We start from the raw sequence: 25350 nt of genomic DNA, 5'->3' as shown, positions 1-25350 counted from the left end.
TTAAAAATGAATACAATAACCTTAATTAGTAGAATCAAATAGCGAAGCAATGAGAGAGTGCTATAAACATTTATGCGGTTTGAATTTTATTAACATTATTGGTTAAAATTGCTCTAAGTAATTTGTACTCTGAGTCTAAATAAGAAAAATCTAAATATGACTTTGGTTTGATATACTTTACGCTACTAAACTGCTGAATATGTTTATACACTTATAATGTCTATTTGTTGATATATCAATGAATATATACGTGGTTTAAGGAATAAAAGTGTCAATGTTCTCTTGCAATATAACAATATAGTACAGAGGTTGAGTACGTTATACTAAAACGAATTTGATTTTGGAGCCTCACCACGTTGTTACAGTCCATGTCCCTAGATTGGTCATACTTTATCTGACAACCATGCATCTTTGCAGACTACAGTAGCCCTGCAGCGTAGTTTTCATTGTTCCGTCGTAATTATTTCATGTTCAAATCACAACCCTCCTTCTCGCTGCTATCCATAAACTATCTTCTGCACGAATACGACAGTTTTCGAAATCCATACAAAAATAACACCAAGGTAGCATGCGTAGATGGAGGAAAATTTGAAAATATGCCTTAACAGGTCAACAATTTGAATCTGGCCATATGATACTTTAGGTCAAAATACATGTCCTACGTCAAATCAAAAATGGAAAAGAAAGCCTGACTATTTAGAAGCTATTGAAATTATCAAAGCAGGTCATTTATTACTAAACCGTAAAATTGGTCGTAGTAACATTAGCTAACTTTGACTAGCCCTGACGATATCTTTATATTATATACCTCGTTTGTAAATTTCAACGCTTTTGATTTGATTGATATATAAACCTTGTTTACTGATTATGTATTCTCACGCGTCAACTATCTTTGTATATAAACCTTGTTTGCTTAGTTTAGTGTCATACCCGAAGAAGACAGAGGTACTATAAAAACATGTAGTATGTTCTCTACGATAAACATAATTTTGCTTGCAAATTGCTATTTGTTAATTTACTGCCAACATGGTCTCGATTTAACTCCCAGGCTTCAAATTCCTAAGTAAATCAACAGTTGACGGCAACATCTGGGCGACAAGTCACAATGAAAATGATCAGAAATAGGTTAGTTTGGATATCAGAGGATCAATACTTTATATTTCTCCAACCAGTCAGCACACAAAAAAAAATCCCGTCAACATGTAGATTGATAAAATGAAAGGAAGGCAAATATTTTCTTCACAGACAAACCACACTTCATACTGCAGCCAGATATGAGACGTGTGTGCATTTGGATAGTGGCTAAGATCAAATGTAACCCAAATTTCACATGGATGTTATATTTAGGGATGAAGTCTTACAATAATTAGTGTTCCCATATGCAAATATATTTTTACTGGGTAATAACGTGAGTGCTTAGTATCTTCCCTGAAGAGGATGATATCTAGTGTATGCATTGACCAACATGCTCACCGTATTTGACTTCAATTGATCATTTGTAGGATACCAGCAGAAATGCTGTCCTATTTGCTGCTGCTCGGTCAAGATCTTGGTTAGCTGAACGGTGTGCTTCTCTGTCACGAAATTGATCCTGACTTCTTCTAATTGCATTTTGGCAAGCAATTTGATGTGCTTCTGTACATCGGATTTGTTTCTGGCTTCTTCTTCTCATCTTGCCTCATAACTTGATGAGCAAGCCTATCTCTTTCTTTCTCTAACTTGCATCCTGACGTTTCATTTTCTTTCTCAAAGTTTCAGACTTTCTCTGTGATAAGTCAGTCTTCCGTTTGGCAATTTTTGTCATCGTGATTTTCAACGTTTTCGATCACTTTATACTCATATTCAAGTAATTAAATACTTGTATAAATTACGAAGATTGAGTTACTACAAAATGCCTGCAAATTTGTGTGCAACAATTCCGTACGAAGGACATGCGATTCATAGAACAATTTAATTCATAGCGTACGGTTGGATTCTCCAGCAGAAAATGTGACTTTTTTCTGAAATATCACAATGATTCTTCACTAGGAAGACTCTCTTTGAAATTCTGCATTAAACTCACTTTATCACAATTTTAGAAGTTTAAAAAAAATTAATTTTGTTGATAATAATAAATGCACAAAATTAATGTACATTATTAAAAAAAAGAAAGAATTGTTTGTTTGTTTGTTTTTGAATTTCGCGCAAAGATACACGAGGGCTATCTGCGCTAGCCGTCCCTAATTTAGCAGTGTAAGACTAGAGAGAAGGCAGCTAGTGTTCATACTTAAAATTACATATTGTAGTTATAACGTTCCATCAATTTCCTATTAATCAGCCATGTGGATGATTTTACTGCTGAACTTATCGGAATGAGGACATCAAAAGGTCGCCCTTCAATCAAGTTCCTTAAAAACTTTTCCTGAAATGTACCTCATCTGTAATATATTTGAAAAAAACGTCCATGCAGTAGCAACGCAAGATACTACGGTAACACTGACTTGCCAGAGGTAGCTACTCTGAGTCCCGTCAACAAAGTAAGATTTAGAAAAAGAGCCTTATCAAATACTCTCCTTACTTAGCCAGCAAAGATAAAAAACTGTTGTCTCCGAATACATAACATAACTCACAATTGTGGAAATTTAAGGTGTGTTATATTTATGGGAAAAATAAATTTATACCATCTTTCGTATCTTTCACACGGCAAGTTCGTAATATAAGAAGTGTTACTTTCTTTGGATGAAACATGAGAACTTGCATACTGATCCTTTCAGAAACTTACCATATTCATCTTAACATATAATTAAATATAGATATTACTCATAAAATGGACCTTAGTATATAATTAAATACAGATATTACTCATAAAATGGATCTTAGTATATAATTAAATGTACAGATATTACTCACAACACAGGTCTTAGCATATAATTAAATATACAGATATTATTCACAACAAGAGTCTTAGCCTATAATTAAATACACAGATGTTACTCACAACACGGGTCTTAGAATATAAATAAATATATAGACATTACTCACAGTACGGGTTTTGAAATAAAATTAAATATACAGATATTACTCATGGCACGGATTTTAGCATATAATTAAATACACAGATATTACTCACAACACGGGTCTTGAAATAAAATTGAATATACAGATATTACTCATGGCACGGATTTTAGCATATAAGTAAATACATAAGTATTATTCACAACACGGGTCGTAGCATATAATTAAATATACAGATATTACTCACAACATAGGCCTTCACATATACTTAGATATTACGTACTGTGGCTTTTAAGAATTGAATATGCAGAATGTGTTAAAATAGTTGAATACACAGACATAGCTTACTATGCGTGGTAGAGTATAAATATATACGTAACCATGACTTACTGCTGTGTATAACATAATTACATAAATAGGCATGACTTACGCCGGTCATAACTAATCTGAATCATTGCATATAATTATATGTATTGTCAAAATATTTTAAAAAATACACATAACTTTTGTGAACGAATATTTGTTTTATTCTGAATGTTCCGCACAAAAATTCTCCCACTGTTTCTGGTGTATGCATGATCTCTGAGTTTGTAAAGTTTAATACATATATAAATATATATATAAGGAGGAGTGTTTATCTTATATCAGGTTACGTTGTATTAAAAATACAGAAAAATGTGATTATTTCTTCAACAGCAACATTATAGTTTTGAAATATCACCTAATAAGTAGAATCTTCAAAATGCAATGAAGATGAATGTTACTGCTTTATTCGAAAATGAACAAGGTAGAGGTTATCCTTTTCTTATTACCTTATGTTATGAAAAACTGTTTTCTCTAAAATTGTGCATTCTACAAATAATGGCATAAAAACAACTAGAAAAGTGTAAGACAATTCACAACACATAGATGTTTTACTTTATGTCCATGGATGGAAGATATCTCTTAACATTTTTAAAAAATTCGCTTAAAATTTGTATTTTTGATTTTATTTTACAGTTCGATTGCTTAACATTATTTGTTGTAGCTAGTCCATTGCTTAAGTTCATTACTTAAGCTCATATAATATCATGTGATCCTAGCCAAGATTTTGCTACAACTCAAACTGTCCACCAAATAAATTGGTCTATTGACTTTGGACCCAAAATGTCTGACGAAAGTAAATATCTAAAAAGTTAATTTTCATTTATACTGTGATTGTATTTCTACATAAATAGCTACTAAAGCGATTAACTAAAACAAAAAAACAATTTTTCTATATCAAATATGCAAATAAGGATGTTTACTGAATTGATAAACTAGTATAAAATAAAGATTTCAAATAAAAACTTCCGACATTAAATGTAAACTTACTTAGCAAATATAACAGACATATGAAATCTTGGGCTAACAAACCAGTCACAAGAATCATCATGATCTGTTTTCAAAAAACGATATAGTGAAAGTCAAAAACGAAACTGTTGGGTTTGCCAGAAATAGTCAAATAAGAAACTGTGATATAAGTGGCATCTTAACCAAACGAAAAAAAGTTAATATTCTTAGGATGTAGAATAAAAGTAAGATCTGTATGTATGACAAGTGCCTGATTTACATCTTCTTTAAAAGAGAAGAGATGTAAATACATAAACTATCATAAGAGAACATAGAAAAGCAAAACGTTGAGAACCCACTAAAAACAACAGAAACAAAAACTTGACTTACCATAACAGATTTTAGAAGTCGAACGCTGACTTACCTTAAGAGAAAACAGAAGTCAAAACTTAATCTACGATAAGAGAATATAGAGCTCAAACCTTAAGATTTTTTCAACTTAACTAAGTTTATTCGGCTTGCTTATTTTCATATTTTTTCATAAATGTATAAGGGAAAACTAATTATATCAGACTTACCATGAGAGAACGATGCAGTGGCAAGATTTTAATCCACCATAAGAGAACACTGAAATAACTTGATTTCAATCTACCATGGCTGAATCTTGATGTGGTATGATTTTAATCTAATTATCCCATTAGTGCTTCTTTGTCTTACGAGATATATTTCAGGATTTCTGCTATTGCCGAATAAAACATAAACTGTTTCAATTCAATTCAAAAAGGTGTTGGTTTGGTTTTCACTTACCAGAGGCATGCAGTCCTGGATGTAAGGAGACACGTTACAAGAAGCGATCTTTCCACGAGCCACCATCAGCTGTTAGACAGACAGTGTGTTCTGTGGGGAAGAATGGTATAATTACTAGGCTGTTACTTATTGTAACAAAACGTAACTTCAATGAAATGTTTAAACTTTTACTGTAACCAAAATGTACACCTGTTGATGTCGTAACAGCTTAAAGAAGCGTATATGTAATTGAATATAACGGTTATTTTAATTGATATATATTAATGTATGAACTTTAGTTCCATGTTTACTTTTTTAAAGTCTTCAAATCTCTTATTATACTTCTATGATATTGGATTTTTTTGTACTTTTGCTTTGTCTGGTATACAATTTAATATTTTTACGAAGCTACGAAAACAGAGTTTTAGAAGGATTAAGAATCGTGACTTTATTTAACTAGAAGCTATTTTAACTTTTACTGTAGCTAATCACGGATTGAAATCCCGCTAGATCTCGTTTTCATATGAAAAAATTTGTGACGTTACACAACGTCACGATTCACATGTCTACAATATAGCTGCAGTTTTAAATGGCTTATAACATGGCGTTTATCTGAAAAAAGAAAAAAATACATACAAATTATATTTTTTCAATAAACTCGATATTATTTGAAATCATAGTTATTCAAGTGATGTCTAGCTATCTCAGCACCTACATATATTCACAGTGAATAATATAATACCTTGATCAATTCGGTATTGAGACAAATAAGGATATCAGAAATGTTTCAGTGTTATCATTACTGAAACATTTCATTTAGTTAAATTATTTTAGATAACACTAAGTTTTTATTGAATAAGTAAACATTCTGATGCACATTTTCACTTAGATAATAGCATACAATTTGTAACGACCACAAGATTATTGAACATTTTAAAAACAAGAAAACAAAATTATATCATGCAAATAAACTGGTTATTGTTACAATAGGCGTTGTTCCGCAACTCGTTAAGACTACCAAGTTTATCCTTCTGTATATTATTCTAAATATTTTTGACTCCAGTAATGTTTTATTTATGAATGGCGAGATTCGTCAAAATTCATGATGTTTGTTGATCGTAGGCAGTAAACAACTCTGCCAAATGGTTTACTTTTGAACTAAAAAAAAATGAATAGTTGGTGGAAAAACATTCAGGTATCACAAAAGACGTTAGCAAAGAATATATTGAGACGCAAAATAATCGTAACATTTCAATTCTTTTATATTTACGAACAAGATGGAAGCTTTGAAACAAAATACATCATCTTAAAACTCTACAGCCTTTCTACTAGTCAAAATATTAGTATCTTAACTACCATTCCTAAATAATCAGATGCTTCTTCAAGTACACGATTATAAGATGGTGTTTGTTTATTGTATTATGTAATAGGTTAAATAATTGCTTTCACTTACGTTAATTAAACAACAGTGTTAAGAGAAGTTTGAGTACAAAAGTGGCACGATAAGTGTAGCATAACGTTATATGATCAAATCTGGAAGCATGGATCAGGAAAGATTTGACGAATTGGAATTTTCAAGCGCATGTGGACTAAACGGACAGGTCAGAGGCCTCAGGTATAGTAATCCGAAATTTGGAACGACTAACCAGCCGAAAGACAATTAGCCAGCAGCATCCATCATCACGAGAGTTTTGCTTGTCTCTTTGGATCCAAAAACGCGACTGACTATCACTTTTAGAAAGCGCCAACAGTTGAAACTGCAAAGCGTGATCAGCAACATACTACGAATCAAGAACCCTCGATACACAGCCCGATACGCATTATTTTTATCTAAAAATATATTATTGATGGTTTCTACAGAGTGAAAGACTAACTGTGCGATGGTCAACTTTCATTACTTCTACAATATATCATGGATTTTAATGTTAATTAATCAATTCAACTTATGAACTATTAAATTATCATTACTGGTTTTTTTGTTACTAACAATTTACTACGCAGTCTGAATTGTTAGTACATTAGTTTAAAAATTAATGTATATTTACATATTTTAAAATTAATAGTCTGTCTGATATATTCCTGGATTTAGTCAGAAATTACCATAAAAATATTTCAGTTCCATAAAGTTGTTATACTGGTTTCTAGGATGTCCAGTTTTTGTCTTTGTTAATGTAAACTTCTGGAGATCTCAAGCTTTCACCTTGAATTTCTTACAACGAGAACTAAAGTAAGTCACGATCCGGTAAAGTATTGACATATTATTGATGGTTGGACATTTATTATAGTGAGCAGGACAGAGGACTGCGACTCGTTCTCTAAGTTTGACATTGATGGCCAGCTGTGTTTCCTTTACATTGCACCCTTTTTTCTTTATTTATTTATTTTGTGGTCCTGGGAAGTGAATATTGAACAAAAAATATATTACAGCTCGCTGATCAACATAGAGGTTTAAAATTGACCATGAGTTTGGCTCTGCCTTTCATTGTTTAGATATATCTTGTGTTAATTTATTATTTTGAAAATTTATTTCTATTCATTTTTACAGTTGAAAATACTTTTCATAGTAGCCGCAATAAATAGATACCGAGTATATTTTTTAGACAGTATGCTGGTTGAAATTTAAACATTAAATAGTACAGTTCGAAACTGACTTAATCCTAGTTGTTTTTGGTGTTGACATGATAAACAAATTATACATGACAATAAAACTAGGCGAACTCTGTGAATAAAGATATTTTGCTGTCATTGTCATTTATTTGGCTTCTATTCACACCACTAACTTCCGTAAATGAATGTATTCAGCCGCATAAAAATACTCTATCACCATAATTTGAATTAATTTTGATATCATTAACACACGTTAACCACTCTCTACACTACTTGTATCATACCTAACAGATCGCAGTGCTACTTGAGTGATGAGGTGTGAACAAGATCGTTGTGGTTAAATGTAAATCAGGCCGTTCTTATAAAATTAACAAATAAAATAGAAAACAGACTGTTACACTCAAGAAACACTGTTTGAGTGATGAGGTATAATATGTAAAAATCGATTATTGTGCTTCTTCTTTGTGCTACCTCATTGCATTGCACTGAAACATAACAATAAGTTAATTTAATCATAATGAACGAAACATTTACACATGTGCAATGTGAAACAAAACATTCCAATGAAAACTTTACGAAATGAAATGAAACTGTCTCTGTATCCTAATAATATACACATGCGATGTGAAGTGAACGGATTTTTCTTCCACTTTTATAAAGAAGCGTCACATAATAATATTCATGGGTTGTGCAATGAGACAAACATATACATTACCTTAATAATACAGAATGAACCGACTATATATGTCAGGTGTGCAAGGAGACAAACTTATATGTTATCTTAGTAATATAGAATGAAACTATTATATCTGTCAGATGTGCAAGGAGACAAAATGACATTTTAATACCTCTGTATAAAAGGTTTATCTATGAGCAATACTCAACACAACAGAGAATATCGTTAACAGCAAGGATACCAAACTGATAGATTGATGTATTCTAATCAATGTGAGTTGTTGTTTCATGACTTGTATACTTGTAGTAATATCAAATTAGCTATACTGGTCATTGTAAATATCTTGTTTTCATCAAAGTTTTTGATATATATATATATATATATTACATTCATAAAGACAAACATATGTTATTCAAAAATCTCAAGATTAAATATATACTAAATAGAAATACTATTTATTTCTTGCACATATCAGATAAAGTAACCACTATTCATGTAGTCTAGTCTAAAGTATTAGTTCTTTTTGATATTTTTCACTTACACACTCATCAGAAACCTATTATAATGATAGTAGGACCTGAAAGTAAGGCCACTTTAATCCTTAAACAAAGTGCCAAACATGTTTTCCACCTTTAATTCTTACTATTTTCCCCTTGTGTTTCATACGTAATGTGGGAAAACCCAAAACTATCATGTCATGTGATTACTAAATAATTTACACACGTTTATATCCTTGTCATAGTAAAATTTCCGAACTCCTTTGGTGAAAAGAAATAAAAGCAAGTAATTCACCAGAAGTCATGCTACATTCAACTAAATTATATTGATTCCATTCTCAATGACCACTGGTCTACGAATCGTAATGTAATATTTTGTCAAATAAAAAACCTTAGGGCTTATTCGTATCTGACACACTTTCAGATAAAAAATAAATAAACAATACTGACAGGACGAATGGAACAAGGGTATTGCTTAATTCGTTGCCGACCGCGACACTGGTAATGACTCTGAGCAGGTGGTTGGTGGATTTTTACGGAACTCAAGGAAAACTAGATAACGTAATAGTTATAGTGCTTTCAAACGCAAAGCAGGTTTAAAACACGTATCTTAAAGGCATGTATAACCCTGAGAATTCACTAACTAAAACAAAACTATGAAATAACAGAGAGATTAGGTCGTATGCAGATAAGGTTTTTGTTGTTTCCGCTTCACTCGTTCATGCAATGTAATGCAATCTTTGCGTTACACATGTTTTTATCAGAAACGTGTTATTATATAAGGGAAACTAACTATTGTGTCATAGTATTAGTAAGTATCTAATCAGTACAAAATGTGAATGAATTAGAAAGAACTTAAAGAAGCATATAATGTCCTTGAAAAATTCATCCTTATAGAACTGGTGTTTGGTAATTAAAAGTTTTACACATAATAAGCTACCCATTGTTCTATAGCTCTTTTATCTTGAATAAGTTTGAATATAACTGGTTGCATATGAAGCATTTTTATATCCTTTACGATTTTTTTTTCCATTTTACTTTGTAATATTTTTATGTAAAATAGATATTCTAAAGGTTTCGCTTTTCTTCATCCTCTGTGACTTAAATATCCAAGTAAGAGAATATCCAGTTTCTTAATATCACTAAATCATTACGAAATTCTGTCTATCTAAATATATATCTATCATTTTTTCTACGGTTAAATAATATAGAAATATTGTTTTTCCGTTCCTATTGAAAATTATAAAACCCTCATTTTTTCGTCTTATAAATAATATGAAACGTTAAAAGAGTTTTCTCAATTAGTAACAACTTATGGAATCTCGTGTTTTTTTTTTGTTAATTATAAACCCTGAATTTCCTATTTCGTTGACAACCTGTAAACTCCGCTTTCATAATCAAATAATTACTTTTTCCTTTAGCTAGGAAAAGATATTGATTCAAATAAAAGAATCAGTAAATCCACGAAATATTTAACTGCACTTAAAACTAATATAATTTGTCAATCCGAAATATAGGACTTTTTATAATTTATCTTTAAACTAAGCATGTTAAACTCATTTTCTTACTCATCTTAAGTTACATTTCCTTAACCAGGTCGTACATAATCACTGTCTCATATAAAATCAGAAATGACATATAGGTGTGCTAGTAGGAAAAGAAAAAAAAACTATAAAATACAAAATATATACAAATCATATGATGATAAAAATTTTATCTTGACCTTAATAAAATATATAACTTATATGTTAGTTCTTGTTAAACAGCTGCTAATGAAATGACAAAGTTCTGAATCATTACCACATAACTTTCAATGCAGAAGAAAGTGTCCTACAGTTATATAACACAATCAATACATTCAACTAAGTACATGCAAACTAATGAAATGATGTTTCGTTTTTATTGAAAACAAAAGGAAAAAATAACCGAGATAAACAGATATTTTACAAAACTCAAAATATAGTTTTACAATAATGACAGAGTAAATACTACTTAAATTTTCGAGATGATAATGCAGTTCTAATATGTCGAAACTCAGACTTTTGATATTTTTCATCTTCATATGCCACCAAAAATAAAAGTTATAATTTACTTATAAGTTTTCTTTTAATTTCAGCTGATTCCTAAGTCTACGCTTACATAATGCTCAGATTACATAAAGTTATTTGATTCAGTCAAAATCGGTCGTGTAAGACTTTTCGTACCATGGACAAAACTAAATTGTTCCATCAGAAAACCACAATGAAATTCAATCACAATCTAAATAATATTGGTCATTCAAAAGGACTTAAAACTCCCATAAATATTAGACTGTGTAAGATTCCTCAATCTACAGTATCAGTAGCTTTTGTTTGCAGGTCTTATGACTTTACTGGTATATACTCATAGAAAACGTACCTGGAAGTTTGTTTGTGAGTTTGTTGTTAAGTCCAAAGATACATTATTGGCTGGCTATCTATGTTGTGCCCACCACGGGTGCCAAAACCCAGTTTTTAGTGTTATAAGCCTTCAGAGTTACCGCTGAGCCAATAGGGGTCGAGCCTAAAGGTAACAGTTATAAGAAGTAAAAACTTCCCAATTTAATTGAAGTAAACTCGAGTTAGGAACACGTTATTAAAATATATAGATCGTTTAATCTTCAACATTATACACAATTATATTAGTATCGACGTTTATTAATGTAAAAGTATTGAAACACCGCTTTCACGAGTTATGCAGGAACATTGTTATATCATACTAGAAACATACCTTACAGGGTTACTGTTTGCTTTGTATACGTTAGTATGCCCAATTCCAAGGTTTAGAAAGTTATACTATGAGCGTTAATAACTTTTGGATCCTATAGTGAAAATATCACGCATGTCTTTTTAATGACATCAGATATATTGTTTAGTAAAATTGTAAAGTGAATCAAACTTTTACTATTAGTCCCAATCACTTTCATTTCTAAGAGTTGAAACTGGAATAACTTTGTGATGTGTGGCGCCGTGTTCACTTAAAGGTTTTTTCTTAGTTTTGGACATGTAGGCAAAACCACCTTCATGTTCGATCATTTTAATATAATACCCTGATGGATCAGCGGGAATTTCACAGACTTACAACGCTAAAATCCACGGTTAGATTCTTGTCGGTAAACAGAGTGCAAATATCCGTTTAGTAGTTTTGCACAAAACAAACAAAACTTTTAATATGAAGTACTACTATATAACCAAATATTCTTTTTTTACACCGGTCTCTTTTTTAATCTAATATAAATATATTTCACTTTTTGTGAATGCAGGTTCGTCAAATCTCAGTTTATACAATTTATATGCTATTAGATTGTTATTATATATATATATATTATATTTGTAAGCACCTATTGGCCAAAATCAGATTCTTACGAGGGGGATTACATTTGCCATTGATGTAAGAGTTCATCCAGATTTGTATACGTGATATCTTGCTTACAGGCTATCCAATGTAGGGGTAACAATAATAATTATGAAGACGTGTAATAAAATAAAACCAAAGATAGTTTAAATATACACTGCATTTTCAGAAACATATTTTGTTGTTTCAAATGCGATTTTACTATCACAGCAGTACACACACACACACACACATATATATATATATATTAATTACTATTCTTAATCACTTGTCAAAAACCAATACATTCCAAGAATTTTAGTTCGAAATGTAATTTTTCGCCATGCATTATTTTCCTTTGCACAAACAAAGAGCAAAATATGAATTGCTACAGCTCATTTATTTGTCAAGAATAATTTTTCAGAAACATGAATAACCAGAGTATGCTTAGTTTCAAGATATTCAAAAAAATAAGTTTTTCAATACTTCGTCAGCTTCCGGGGTTCCACATCCACATTAAAGTTTTGCCCCTAAAATCGCTGTGAAGTAAGTTTATATTTGTCATTCTATCAACTTGAAATATTTACATGTAATTATTCCAAACACTCGTGGAACAATGAATGACAGTTTAGATAATTTACATCTTAGAAGTAAAATCACACATAACTTTAAAGTAGAGTTAATTATCATCGGTGCTCTGTCTGTCAAGCATGGCTGACCCTAACCGAATGAAATTACCTCGTTATATTTATATTATACTTTTTCTAACCACATGTTGTAACGCGGTTTTAAGATAGCTGGTTGGGTTAGGATACAAGTACCGACTCCCAACTGTCGACAGCTTTGAATGCTGACTCAAAACTCTATATTTATACACACAGAGTCCCAGGGGAAGCAAAAGCTACAAAACAAGAGCCGGTGCTGAAAATAAATATGTTTATTTAAAATGGCATTAAGAAAACATATATATTAATTAAAAATTCAAACAAACACAGTTTTGTATAGAGTTACCACATGGAAAAAAATCTAAAAATTATTTAATTTGAGATCGATAAAAATTTCGAATTGCGAAAGCGGTTTTAGTCGCATTCAAATTGTTTACATCTATTGAAATGCACACCAATCTCTACAGATATTCATATGCCTTATTTTATATTACTCTGATAACAATTTCATTAATATTTGAAACAACGTAATTCATTCTGATATTAATCTTAGAGTGAACAAATATTAAAGTTCATTGTACTTGTGCGTTTTTGTACCTGATGATGACAAAACCTTGTCGAAACGTTGTACATTTGCTGTTATGTTAAACTTATATTAAAGTTTTTCTTCATTACCCATTCAAGCCGTCTCCAGCCATTATTAGTCTCAAAGTGGGTTCCTCGTCATCGAATTTGTGCGTTTTTTGTTCTGTACAACATTAAATCTAATGTTTTACTGAGAAACATATGGTAAAACCAAAACTTTTATTTACTTATTAAAAGATGAAATTTGTTTAGAGTTGGTAAGAAAACACTAGTATCAATCAACACAAAATCACGTGATCTTATATTAATATATATATATTAAGAATGTTGTGCAATGCAGAAAAAATGATGAAATAAAAGCATAAATTAGTTTAAACGAACGATTTGTTTGTTTGTAGTTAAGCACAAAGCTACACAATGGGCTGTCTGTGCTCTGCCCACCATGGGTATCGAAACCCGGTTTCTAAAGTTGTAATTCCGCAGACATACCGCTGTGCTACTGGGGGGAATTTTAAACGCAAGAACAATGTGCCCGAAGTAACAATGATATGGTATGGTAACAGACACGTTGTTACTGTTTAGACCAAGAACTACATGACATGACAGGGTAACAGACACGTTGTTAATGTTTAGAACGGGAACTACATGATATGGTATGGTAACAGACACGTTGTTACTGTTTAGACCAAGAACTACATCACATGACAGGGTAACAGACACGTTGTTAATGTTTAGAACAGGAACTACATGATATGACAGGGTAACAGACACGTTGTTAATGTTTAGACCAAGAACTACATCCCATGACAGGATAACAGACACGTTGTTACTGTTTAGAATAGGAACTACACAATATGACAGGGTAACATACACGTTGTTGTTGTTTAGAACAGGAACTGAATGATATGACAGGGTAATAGACACGTTGTTAATGTTTAGACCAAGAACTACATCCCATGAGAGGATAACAGACACGTTGTTACTGTTTAAAATAAGAACTACACAATATGACAGGGTAACATACACGTTGTTGTTGTTTAGAACAGAAACTGAATGATATGACAGGGTAATAGACACGTTGTCATTGTTTAGAAGAACGTGCATGATATGACTGGTAACAGACACGTCACTGGTTACAACAGGAACTACATGACATGACTGGATAACAGACACACATTTACCGTTTAGAAGAACGAACGTGATATGACTGGTAACAGACACGCTATTACTGTTTAGAACAGGAACTACATGATATGACAGGGTAACAAACACGCTGTCACTGTTTAGAACAGGAACTGAATAACATGACAGGGTAATAGACACGTTGTTACTGTTTAGAAAAGCGTACGTGATATGAATGGTAACAGACAAGTTGTTACTGTTTAGAACAGCAACAACATGACATGACAGAGTAACAGACACGTTGCTACTGTTTAGAACAGGAACTGCATGACATGACAGAGTAACAGACACGTTGCTACTGTTTAGAACAGGAATTACATGACATGGTAAGGTAACATACACGTCGTTACTGTTTAGAACAGGAACGTGCGTATGTCATGTAGTTCCTGTTCTAAACAGTAGCAACGTGTTTCCTACCCAGTCATGGCGACAGAGCAACAGACACATTGCTACTGTTTAGAACAGGAACTACATGACATGGTAAGGTAACAGACACGTTGTTACTATTTAGAACATGAACGTGCGTCCCATGACTGGGTAGGAAACACATTGTGTCTGTTTATATGAAAATACATGCTATGACTGAGTAATAGATTTATTGTCGTACATGATACAACTGTTTGATATGTATGTTGTTAATGTGGTATATTGTAACTAGTTAAGAGAGTATAGTTAGTATGGTAATATTATTTGAGATCTGTGCCAAAATTACTGTTTTGATTAACTAGAGAAAGTAACTTCTCTTTGTTGGCAATCCTGTATCAAACATTGTAACTGAATATCGATATGTTTTGGTAATACTTTAAAAGACAGAAAACAAATAAAGAAATTGTGACTGTTGTTGTAATATAATGAAGAACTGGTTAGACAGTCATTAGGTACGCATGTGAATGAACAGAGTGTTGTAATTATTTTATGTTACCAATTACAGTGAATTCCTTGTTATTTGTTTAGGTATACTATGATTATATTATACTAGCTAACCAAATGTACTGACAAGAGTGGTTTAAACTGGTTCTAAAATTGATACTGTAAACATGCCACAATTGGTTAAGTGGTTGAACACAAGGTGACTGGTAAAAGATGTTGTAAATGCATCTATGTGATTAGAATGATTTAAACACACTCTAACTGACGAGATGCTGCTGTAAATAACATACGGTTGGTTAATGTTTTAAACAGAATACGTCTGATGAATGATATTGTAAATACTTCTGGCTAGCTAAAGTGATATTGCACTTTGTAACTGACAATAGAATAACCATGTATCCAGTTCGAATCTTGTGTTTGTACTCACTGTGTTTTGGTTAGAATCTGGTTTTGAAAAAATGACTCAAGCACTTCATTTTTTTTTTTTTTTGCTATGATATTATTAAAACATGTTTATTTGATTTTAGTTGTAATCATATTGTGGTTGGCAAGACTGTGATTAAACATGTGTTTGAAAACATGCTATATTTAGTTAGAGTATATTTGTAAACATTTTGGTGTGGTTTGAATTTGACTTAAACATGTTTTCTATTGTAAGTGTGGTTCTAAACATGATTTATTGGTTAGAAACACCTTGTATTTGGAGAGGGTGTTTTTTAAGCATATTATGTTCACTAATACTTTTAAAATAAGCATTCTTTTGTTTTATTAATGTGGTTGAATTGTGTCAATTTGGTTGGACAATTCCGTAAGCGTGTATTTATTGAGAATGCTTTTGTAAGCATGTTTAAAACTTCAATTTTAAAAACGTTGTGCGTGTTTGTATTTGGCTGAAGGATGTTGCAATTTTTTTTTTTTGTTCGGTGACTGACTATAAACATGTCTTCTATTGTTACCATATGGTAGTGAACACGCCGTGTGTTTGCTTGGAAGATGTTGTAAATTTTTGTTTTGCTCCGTGACTGGCTGTAAACATTTTTTACATTGTTATCATATGATTGTAAACATGTTTACATTGTTAGCATATGATTTTAATTTTTTTACATTGTTATCATATGATTGTAAACATGTTTACATTGTTATCATATGATTTTAATTTTTTTTTACATTGTTATCATATGATTGTAAACATTTTTTATTGTTTTCATATTATTGTAAACATTTTTATATCGTTATCAAATGATTGTAAACATTTTTTGTATCGTTATCATATAATTGTAAACATGTTGCAATTGCGAGGCAGAATGCTAAAATGTAATCTTTCTAAGTGATTAGTTGTTTCTTTTTAAGTTTTTTTTTCCTTTGCTTTCGTGGAGGAATTCTGCTTATTATCTTTACTGCATACCAAAAATTCTCAGTTCCTATGATGTCGTCTTTTTCCCCCATTTTTTTCTATTATTATCACTGATTATATTAATCATAACATATCTTAGTCACTATTTGCAGATAGTTGTGGCTGCACACCTTAATGTACAAGCAATCTTAATCTGTTGTTCATACTTTTAAAACTAATTGTTGATATTCATCTCTATTTATTTTGTTTGTTTTACAATATTCTTGAAGTGTGCTTAATTACATTTCATAAACATTTCATATTTGACAGGAAACGATAAAAAAAATTAGATGAAAATATTTTTTGTCAATTATTGAAACATTTACTTAATTATTTTAACACTGAATTATTCTTCACCTATTGTAGAATTCTACAAGGTCGAGCCACAACGCATACCATAATAACTTTTTAATAAACATTAACTCTCGATAGACCTGCAATATGAAAAATTTCAAAATAAGAACGATGTTTTAGTTTAAGAAATATGATTTTAGCTGATAAACAGAATATTTAAGAGAAGGAAATAATCATTTTCCTTATCCGGGTGCATTTTTTCTATATACGTTTCTAGTAGCATGTGGGCCTACTGATCAAAGAATATGAAACGCTCTTAGCTGCTGTATGTATCTATTAAATAAGCAGTTTTCATGAAAGAACATCTTACTCTGAAATTATGTTTTCTATAATAATATAGGTCATAACGAAATAAGCTAAGCAACGAAATATTGAATTGTTTATAATTTTCGTTCTTGCCCGTGCTATTCAAAGGACATCATATTTTGTAACTAGAGGAGATTATATGAATTGTCTTTATGTTGATCTTCTAATACAAAACTCCCAACTTTATGGATATTATGACTCCATTCTGATATTCCAGCATGTTATTATTATCGTGCTGTCGGACATTAAAACTCTTAACCGTAGCCTTTTATGAAACCAGTTTTCCATATACTGATACACGTACAGTTTATTTTATTTACAGAATTTGATGAACCTCTATGTTAAACCGTTCACAAACTATCCTAAACAAGAAAATGGAATAGCAATTACCCCTTTACCAATATAATAAATACCGATTTTAGGCACGTCTGTTTTTTTAAGCCTATCAGTAGGAGAAAAACAAACTTCTTAATGTAATGCTAAGATATTTGAATTCTTCAATGTTTTTCGAAGCTGGAGTGTAGGATAATCACGATTTAACTTCTGGCGGCAAACGCAAGAATTACCTGAATTAAGTTGCTTGTATTGTTTGATGGTCTGAATTTGTATGATTAATAAGTTGTTACTGTTAAATAGTTTGAACTCATATGGTTAATAAGTTAGTATTGTTTGGTGGTTTTGGTTTGAGTTTATTTAGTTAATAAATTAGCTATTTACGGCTATATAACAAAGTCTTAAGAATGTTTTATAATAAAACCATGTACATAAAATACCCATAAATAAGTTATTTCTCTAAAACAAAAATTACATTATGACTCGACAGCATAGTTTGGTGAAATACTTCTTTCAACAATTCCACTATCGTCGTCAATAGCCGGTAAAAATGAACTTCCATTTCAGTTCAGTTTAAGCTGCAACACCATAAAAGCACAATATACAATAATAACTCTATTCTATGATTTCAACTGTTGATACAATGTAAAGCTATTAAAGTGGACCAACTTCTCATAAAAAAATATTTCTAGATATTTAGTATATATTAATTTTGTTAAGTGTTTATATCAAGAATGACTTACTTTTAGCCAACAGTAAGTCAGTCACGCTGATTTAGAATTGGAGTTATTGTGAAAAATTTCTTTTTAGCACGGTTAAAAATAATCCCTTCTTAAAAATAGAAAAAAAAATAAGCAAATTTTTCATAGCATTACTTAAGGTCGTACTTTATTGTTGTTCTTTTTTCAATGAATCTATCCACCGAACAAATGCATTCGTTCACTTATCGCATTAACAGAGTAATGAGTACCAAACACACCACGAATAATGAAAAAGTATTTTCATGCCCTCTCTAGAATACACGCTAGCCCGATAGATCCATGAAACGCTGCGTATGGATCACGTGACAATTTGGTATGAGACTGAGCTCTATTTTCGGGGATTCCGCGACCCTAGCCCATCCGAATAATTATATCTAAAAATACACTCTCTGCGCACTCGGTATTTGACAGAAGCTCACTATCAACCTCAATCCTCCATCACTTACCTCACTAGAAGAACCCATTTAAAAATATCCCAAGGTTGTTAGCGGTTTTAAAAACTAGTTGGGAAATTCTGTATTTATATACTTATATAAAAAAAAATGTCTCAAACAACATTGGAAATAATGTCCTACATATCCAACTAAATTTATACTCTTGTACTAGTTCGTGAAAGAAGTTTTCTTTAAAATTTCTAAAATGTTTTGATCCTCCGCCTTTAAAACTTCCTACCAGATTTTATGTTCAAGTAATTCCTCTTACTTTTTAAAATACCTCGAGCTGATAAGTACATGTTTGCAAAAACAAAATGGATAAAACCGTTCATAATCTAAACATTTCGTTGTTATTTCCTATGTTTAATACAGGTACTAACCTGGACATATTTCCCCCTCAATACACAGTTCTCCTCCAGAGTTAAGTGATGTAACACGAAAAATAAACTATAAAAAACAGCTTGGAAGATTAGTTAAAATTTTCAAAAGCCTTATTAACGCTCAAACTAATAATGTAGGTAGCTTACATGATAATAGATCTATAGATTACGTATTTACTTTAAGATATATCTTCGAGTTACATTACATCAACCAACAACAGTAAAAAAAAAACTAGCAAAGAAATATTGTAAGAACTTTAAGAAAAATTAATTGAGAAAGTTGCAAGAACATTTTAAGCAGTTTTCTTCTGTGTGTTTTTAAGCACAACACAATATTTTATGAATACTTCTGATGAAATAAGTCTTTTTGTATCTGAAATATGTTTCGAAATTAGCTAAATAACACTTATAAACAATATTCCAATTAACTGGTTATTTTACGTATTGGAATAATTAAAAAACTTGTCCCGAACTCGTATAAATTATGTAATCTGTGTCCTTGGCTCGTTTCGAAATATTGAGTTATCTTAGAATTGGGAAATCACAGTTTTCATCACGCTTCTTGTTTGTTTCGAGTTTTTAAAACTAAGCAAACATGAACAAAACGTACACAAGGTCAAATAAAAACTTTGTAAACTTAATGTATCCTTCACAATACCAAACTTAAAAACTGCTTCAGTGAGTGGCTGGTGAGAGTGTATATCATAACAAGAAAACAGGTTTGTGTATCTGAATTATTCGAAACATTTTCCTCACTAATTTTCAATCTATATTATAAATGCACATAAACAAACATTACCACAAATCCGAGGTACAGCTGAAAGATATTTTAATGTTCAAACGTATCAACTTTTCATTTCAAACATTTTACAAACAGTCTGCGTTCTTGTTGTTTTTTCAATATAATTATTTGTAAAACTAAACCAGTATATCTAAAATCCACATAAGCTCAAAGACAAAAAAATACTTCCAACGCAAAGGTAATGCTTCAACACGACATCAAACTTCATAACTGACCAAACATGACTTATGTTTTACAATACCGTCTTTTATTTTCCTTTTCAAAGATCATTTAGTTTTATATTTCAAAAGTAATTGTAATATAGAAAATGCAAAAGAAAAAGAAATAACCTATTGCTAAAAGAAATATAAAACAATAACAAATAATTTTATTTGCCATAATTTATCGTGAATTATTGATAAAAATTATCTTTGATATTGAAATAGTTCTTGATTATAAGAAACCACATCTTTTATCTACGTTATCGAAAAAAGTTTTTGCCTGTTTTTCATAAAGGTGTTTAAAGATGAGGTGCCCATAAAATTACTTTAAATATTAGCGTTATAGCAGATTGCATTGCTACAGACAGGCAAACTTTATTTTACTGTCACTAAAACATTGAAAGAAAAGTTCAGTTTACTCAGGTTGAGGTGATTTTTTAAGAAAAATTTACTTACCGATATTATACTAGGTTCTACGTTTTGGGGCAAGTTTAAATCAAAGTTATTAAGACGTTAGAATATTAAGATATTTAGGATACATTTTATGGCATAAATCTTAATATGATGTTACGCTTAGCCATATAGAGTACATTATAAACCACGCCTTCTAATACCACATTAGAATCTGACATTTGAAGTAAAGATTCAGTCATTAAAGTTTAAGTTCTTAATACCACATTAGAATCTGATATTTGAAGTAAAGTTTCGGTCATTAAAGTTTAAGTTCTTAATACCACATTAGAATCTGACACTTAAAGTAAAGTTTCAGTCATTAAAGTTTAAGTTCTTAATACCACATTAGAATCTGACATTTAAGTTACATTTTAAGATGATAGTTATTAATACCATATTAAATTCAGACATATGTTGGAATTTTTTAGGCATGGTTTCTTAATGTTTTACAAAACTAAGTATGAAAGGTTTTACAATGTGCACACCTTTGATGGTACATTTGGCTTAAGCTGGCTACAAAACTTCTAAATTTGTTCAAACAAATATAGTAGCAGCTAAGTAAAGTATACCTCTAAAGAGTTACTAGTTTCAGGCAGTGTGGTAGCAATTAAACCACAGCTCTGGCGAGTATATATACTGGTTTCAAACAATGTGATAGCAAGTAAACCTCATTAATCACTCTGGTGTAAGGTTCTTGGCCATTCAGAGTGTTATAGAATCATTACATGCATTAATATAAAGATTCCTACATTTTAAAATACATGTCAATTTTTAAAGCATTAGAATGATATATATATTATTAAATAAAAATATAGTAGCTTTATAAAGCATGAATAAACAGCGTAATTCAAAATTTGAGTATAAAAACTTTTAATGACCGAGATGGTAGGGATTTTCAAAGCGTTGATTAGTTTAGTCAGGTGTAGTAAATTTTAAATAATGAGTTTAACAACTCTTATTCGTTCATTAGGGATGTAACTTTAAAATAATATAGATAATGACTTTTATCGATAAAGACAGATAGTAACTGTGCATGAAACCCACAGTATAGGTGCTCTTTTTGCTTGAGGCAAGCGTATTAGGTTTACAGGCATGGTATACCGGTTCTTTTTTCATTTGTATACGTAATAATTTTAAAAGTACAGTACAACTACGCCTGTTATTTCAATGATGTGTAGTAACTTTAAATGCATAAGCATAAATACTCCTACTGACTCAGATAAGTATATAGTAATTTTTAAAAGCAAAGACAGGGCAGCTCTCATTGGCTCAGAGAGGTAGCTTATTATTAGGTCAGAGAAGTTTAGAACCTTTAAGAATACGGGTAATTTGATCTAATTTACTTATATAGTTGGCACATTTAAAAGTTTAGTTATACGTGCTTCTATACTGTTGCGGATAAGTAGCAACTTGAAAAGAATGCATAACTACTCTTACTAGTACAGAAAAATGTAATAATTTCAAGAGCATGTAAATAACGTCTCACTGGTAAATACAGGTAGTAGTTTTAAAATAATGGATGCAACAGGCAGGCGTTTTTAAATGTAGGAAGGTGTGTAAAATTTTAAAGCAGGGATACAATGATGCAATAACTTTAAAGTGTGGGTATAACAGCTGTCATTTATTCAGATACGTAGAGCTTTATGGGAATACATTCTCTTACTGTAAACAGTGTATAACGGTTCATATTCATGGAAACTCAAAGATACCTTCAAATAATAGGTATAAGAACTCCTATCAGGTGACAGATATTAACTTTAAAAGCATAGATATAACAACTCCTATGGTTCAGAAAGGTATAGTTAACAACATATTTGTTTAGAAAAAAGTAGTAGCTCTAAAACATGACAATAAGGACTTTTTCTTGGTTAAGAACGTTTTAGTGACAGGAACAAAATGGTTATAAATGCTTTATAGGCAGAAACGTGGTACAGCAGTTTCCTTTTGGCTTATTCAGGAAGTAACTTTAAAGTAATTAATATAATGGTTCTTGCTGATTCAGATAACTTGTAAATTCAAAGTGATGATATCATTGGTCTTAAGTTTGCTAAAGTATAAAATGTAAAAAACTCATATTCATTTTTAAATCCTTCTTAAGCTATAATTGGAATCTCAAATATTGAACGTCAAGCTTCAAAAGTCATGTGATTTGGAATTTTTGTTTTCATAAGAAATTGGAAGATACAGAATATACTAGCTGTAATAAATATGCTAACCCAGTTAGCTGTTAGGAATATACTAGCTGTAATAAATAAGCTAACCCAGTTAACTGTTAGGAATAAACTAGCTGTAATAAATAAGCTAACCCAGTTAGCTGTTAAGACTATACAAGTTGTAATAAATAAGCTAACCCAGTTAGCTGCTAGGAATATACAAGTTGTAATAAATAAGCTAACCCAGTTAGCTGATAGGAATATACTAGCTGTAATAAATAAGCTAACCCAGTTAGCTGTTAGGAATACACAAGTTGTAATAAATAAGCTAACCCTGTTAGCTGTTAGGAATATACTTAATTCAAAGGATTGTACTAAAGCAATATGTAATTCCTTTTCAGCGTTATTAACAATTACCTAATGACATTATTCAGCGCTATTGACAATTACTTAATGACATTATGCTTAGGTTTATCTATTCATTTTTTTTCAAAACCTTTCAGGACCTATTCAGTTAAAAATCAAGAACTATGTTTTTAGCGCTTGTTTAAATAGAAAAAAAAATGTATATATATCCAGTATTTAACGTAAATAATAAATCGACTTTTTGAACTTTTGAACTTTAAACTGTCATTTACACGTTTTCTTTAGCTTTCTGTTGTATACACTGGTAACTGTAGTGAGTGTTCTTATAACCTGCAGAAAGACTCTCCGTTTTGAACTAAATAACTAATGTAAGCCTAGAGGTACTCAAACTATTTAAAATAATAATAAGTCTGTAAAGGTGTCACTGTGTCTGGAATTGTGAATTTTTAAAACTAAAATGCGTTATTGATTGCTCCATCGTTTAGTCAAGGATTATCTTTAACAGAGGTTTAAGTTATGCCGAACGTGTTAGCGGCTATGAATAGAACAATAGAAGATAGTCAGCAACTCATTCCACAAATAACCATTCTAAGCAACAACAAAACATGATGTGCACAAAAAAACAATGTGTGTTACAGTCGTAGGAAACAACAAAGTATATATATACGTGTGTATCATAAGTTACAATTCAGTTATTGAACCATAAAGTGAGTCCAATCTTACCACCAGAGGGATAGAAAAGGCTTAATAAACTATAGCAAGAACATAATTTAGGTGAGAGATTTTCCAAGCTAGGAATTTTAGATTGAATTAAAAAATATATGACAATAAACTAAACGAGATGGCATGTAATTCAATGTTTCAATACTGATAAGTATCATTAAAGGACAATAATCTATATATTAACGTACAATCAGTTTTTGTATATAATAGGTTTATTATTATTATTTACCTTCAAACAAACGTAATTCAAGGTTTCAATACTGATAAGTATCATTAAAGGACAATAATCTATATATATATTAACGTACAATTAGTTTTTGTATATAGTAGGTTTATTATTATTATTTACCTTCAAACAAACGTAATTTAATGTTTTATGCGCATAAATACTTGAAATTAAAAGATAAAACAAGTTGCTTGCATGTCGTATAAAATAATAACTAGGAACTGAGGATGTGTTCGTTGAATATCTTTTAATTTCAAAAGGAAGTCAATGTTATTAAAAAAGAGAGGAAACTCCAAATGATCCATAAAGTAAGAAATATATAAACCTGATTACCGGAATTAGATGTATATAATACTTTGTAAGCAAATTACAGCCAAACGTTTTAAAACCTAAAATGTTATGTTAATGGAGAAACACGTATAAAGGCAGTGAGGAAAAGCATCAAGAACTTTTGGAAATATTCCTCGAAATTAGTTACGTTAGATCTAGTTCCTCAGAAATGACTTTCAGAGTGATATAATTTAAATAATATATTGTAATAAGGTTTTATCTAAATACTTACATATTCTAAAAGTATTTTAGTTCAATCAAACTAAGACTGTTTACGCACTGTTTGTTTTGTTGTTGTTGTTTTTAATTACAATGTTACGTAAAAAATTTCCATCCAAATATGCTTAGAAAACCTTTGTTTTTGAAAAGATATGACGCGTTACACAGAATTTTTAAGAAGAAACAATGATTTGTAATTACGTTTGCAATAACTTAGTGTCATCGATTATTTTCTCAGCCTACTAAGAAACTAAATTATCAGAGGAGCTTATTAAAATGCCAATTCAAAAATATTGTACAAAGCTGTTTAGGAAAAACAGATAATCTTGTTAATGACGTCCCTACATGGGCCAGTTTGATGTCTCTTTGTTTCTTTCAAAGGCTGTACTAATC

At 30.8% G+C, this 25350-nt stretch overlaps 1 protein-coding gene across 3 annotated transcripts in view; it reads right to left on the bottom strand.

Moving 5' to 3' along the window:
• The window catches only part of LOC106474824 (nuclear factor 1 X-type-like), a 108909-nt gene that overhangs the window by 76491 nt on the left and 7068 nt on the right, over positions 1-25350 (bottom strand). For all 3 annotated transcript variants that reach the window (XM_013935517.2, XM_022380031.1, XM_013935541.2), the window contains exon 2: positions 5113-5202. In XM_013935517.2, coding sequence (XP_013790971.1) covers positions 5113-5178 — 66 coding nt within the window. In that variant the 5' untranslated portion in view covers positions 5179-5202. The remainder of the gene's footprint in view (positions 1-5112; positions 5203-25350) is intronic.

Source organism: Limulus polyphemus, unplaced genomic scaffold, assembly GCF_000517525.1.
Source record: "Limulus polyphemus unplaced genomic scaffold, Limulus_polyphemus-2.1.2 Scaffold142, whole genome shotgun sequence".
Classification (NCBI taxonomy): Eukaryota; Metazoa; Arthropoda; class Merostomata; order Xiphosura; family Limulidae; genus Limulus; species Limulus polyphemus.
This window is presented reverse-complemented; position numbering and strand designations above follow the sequence as displayed.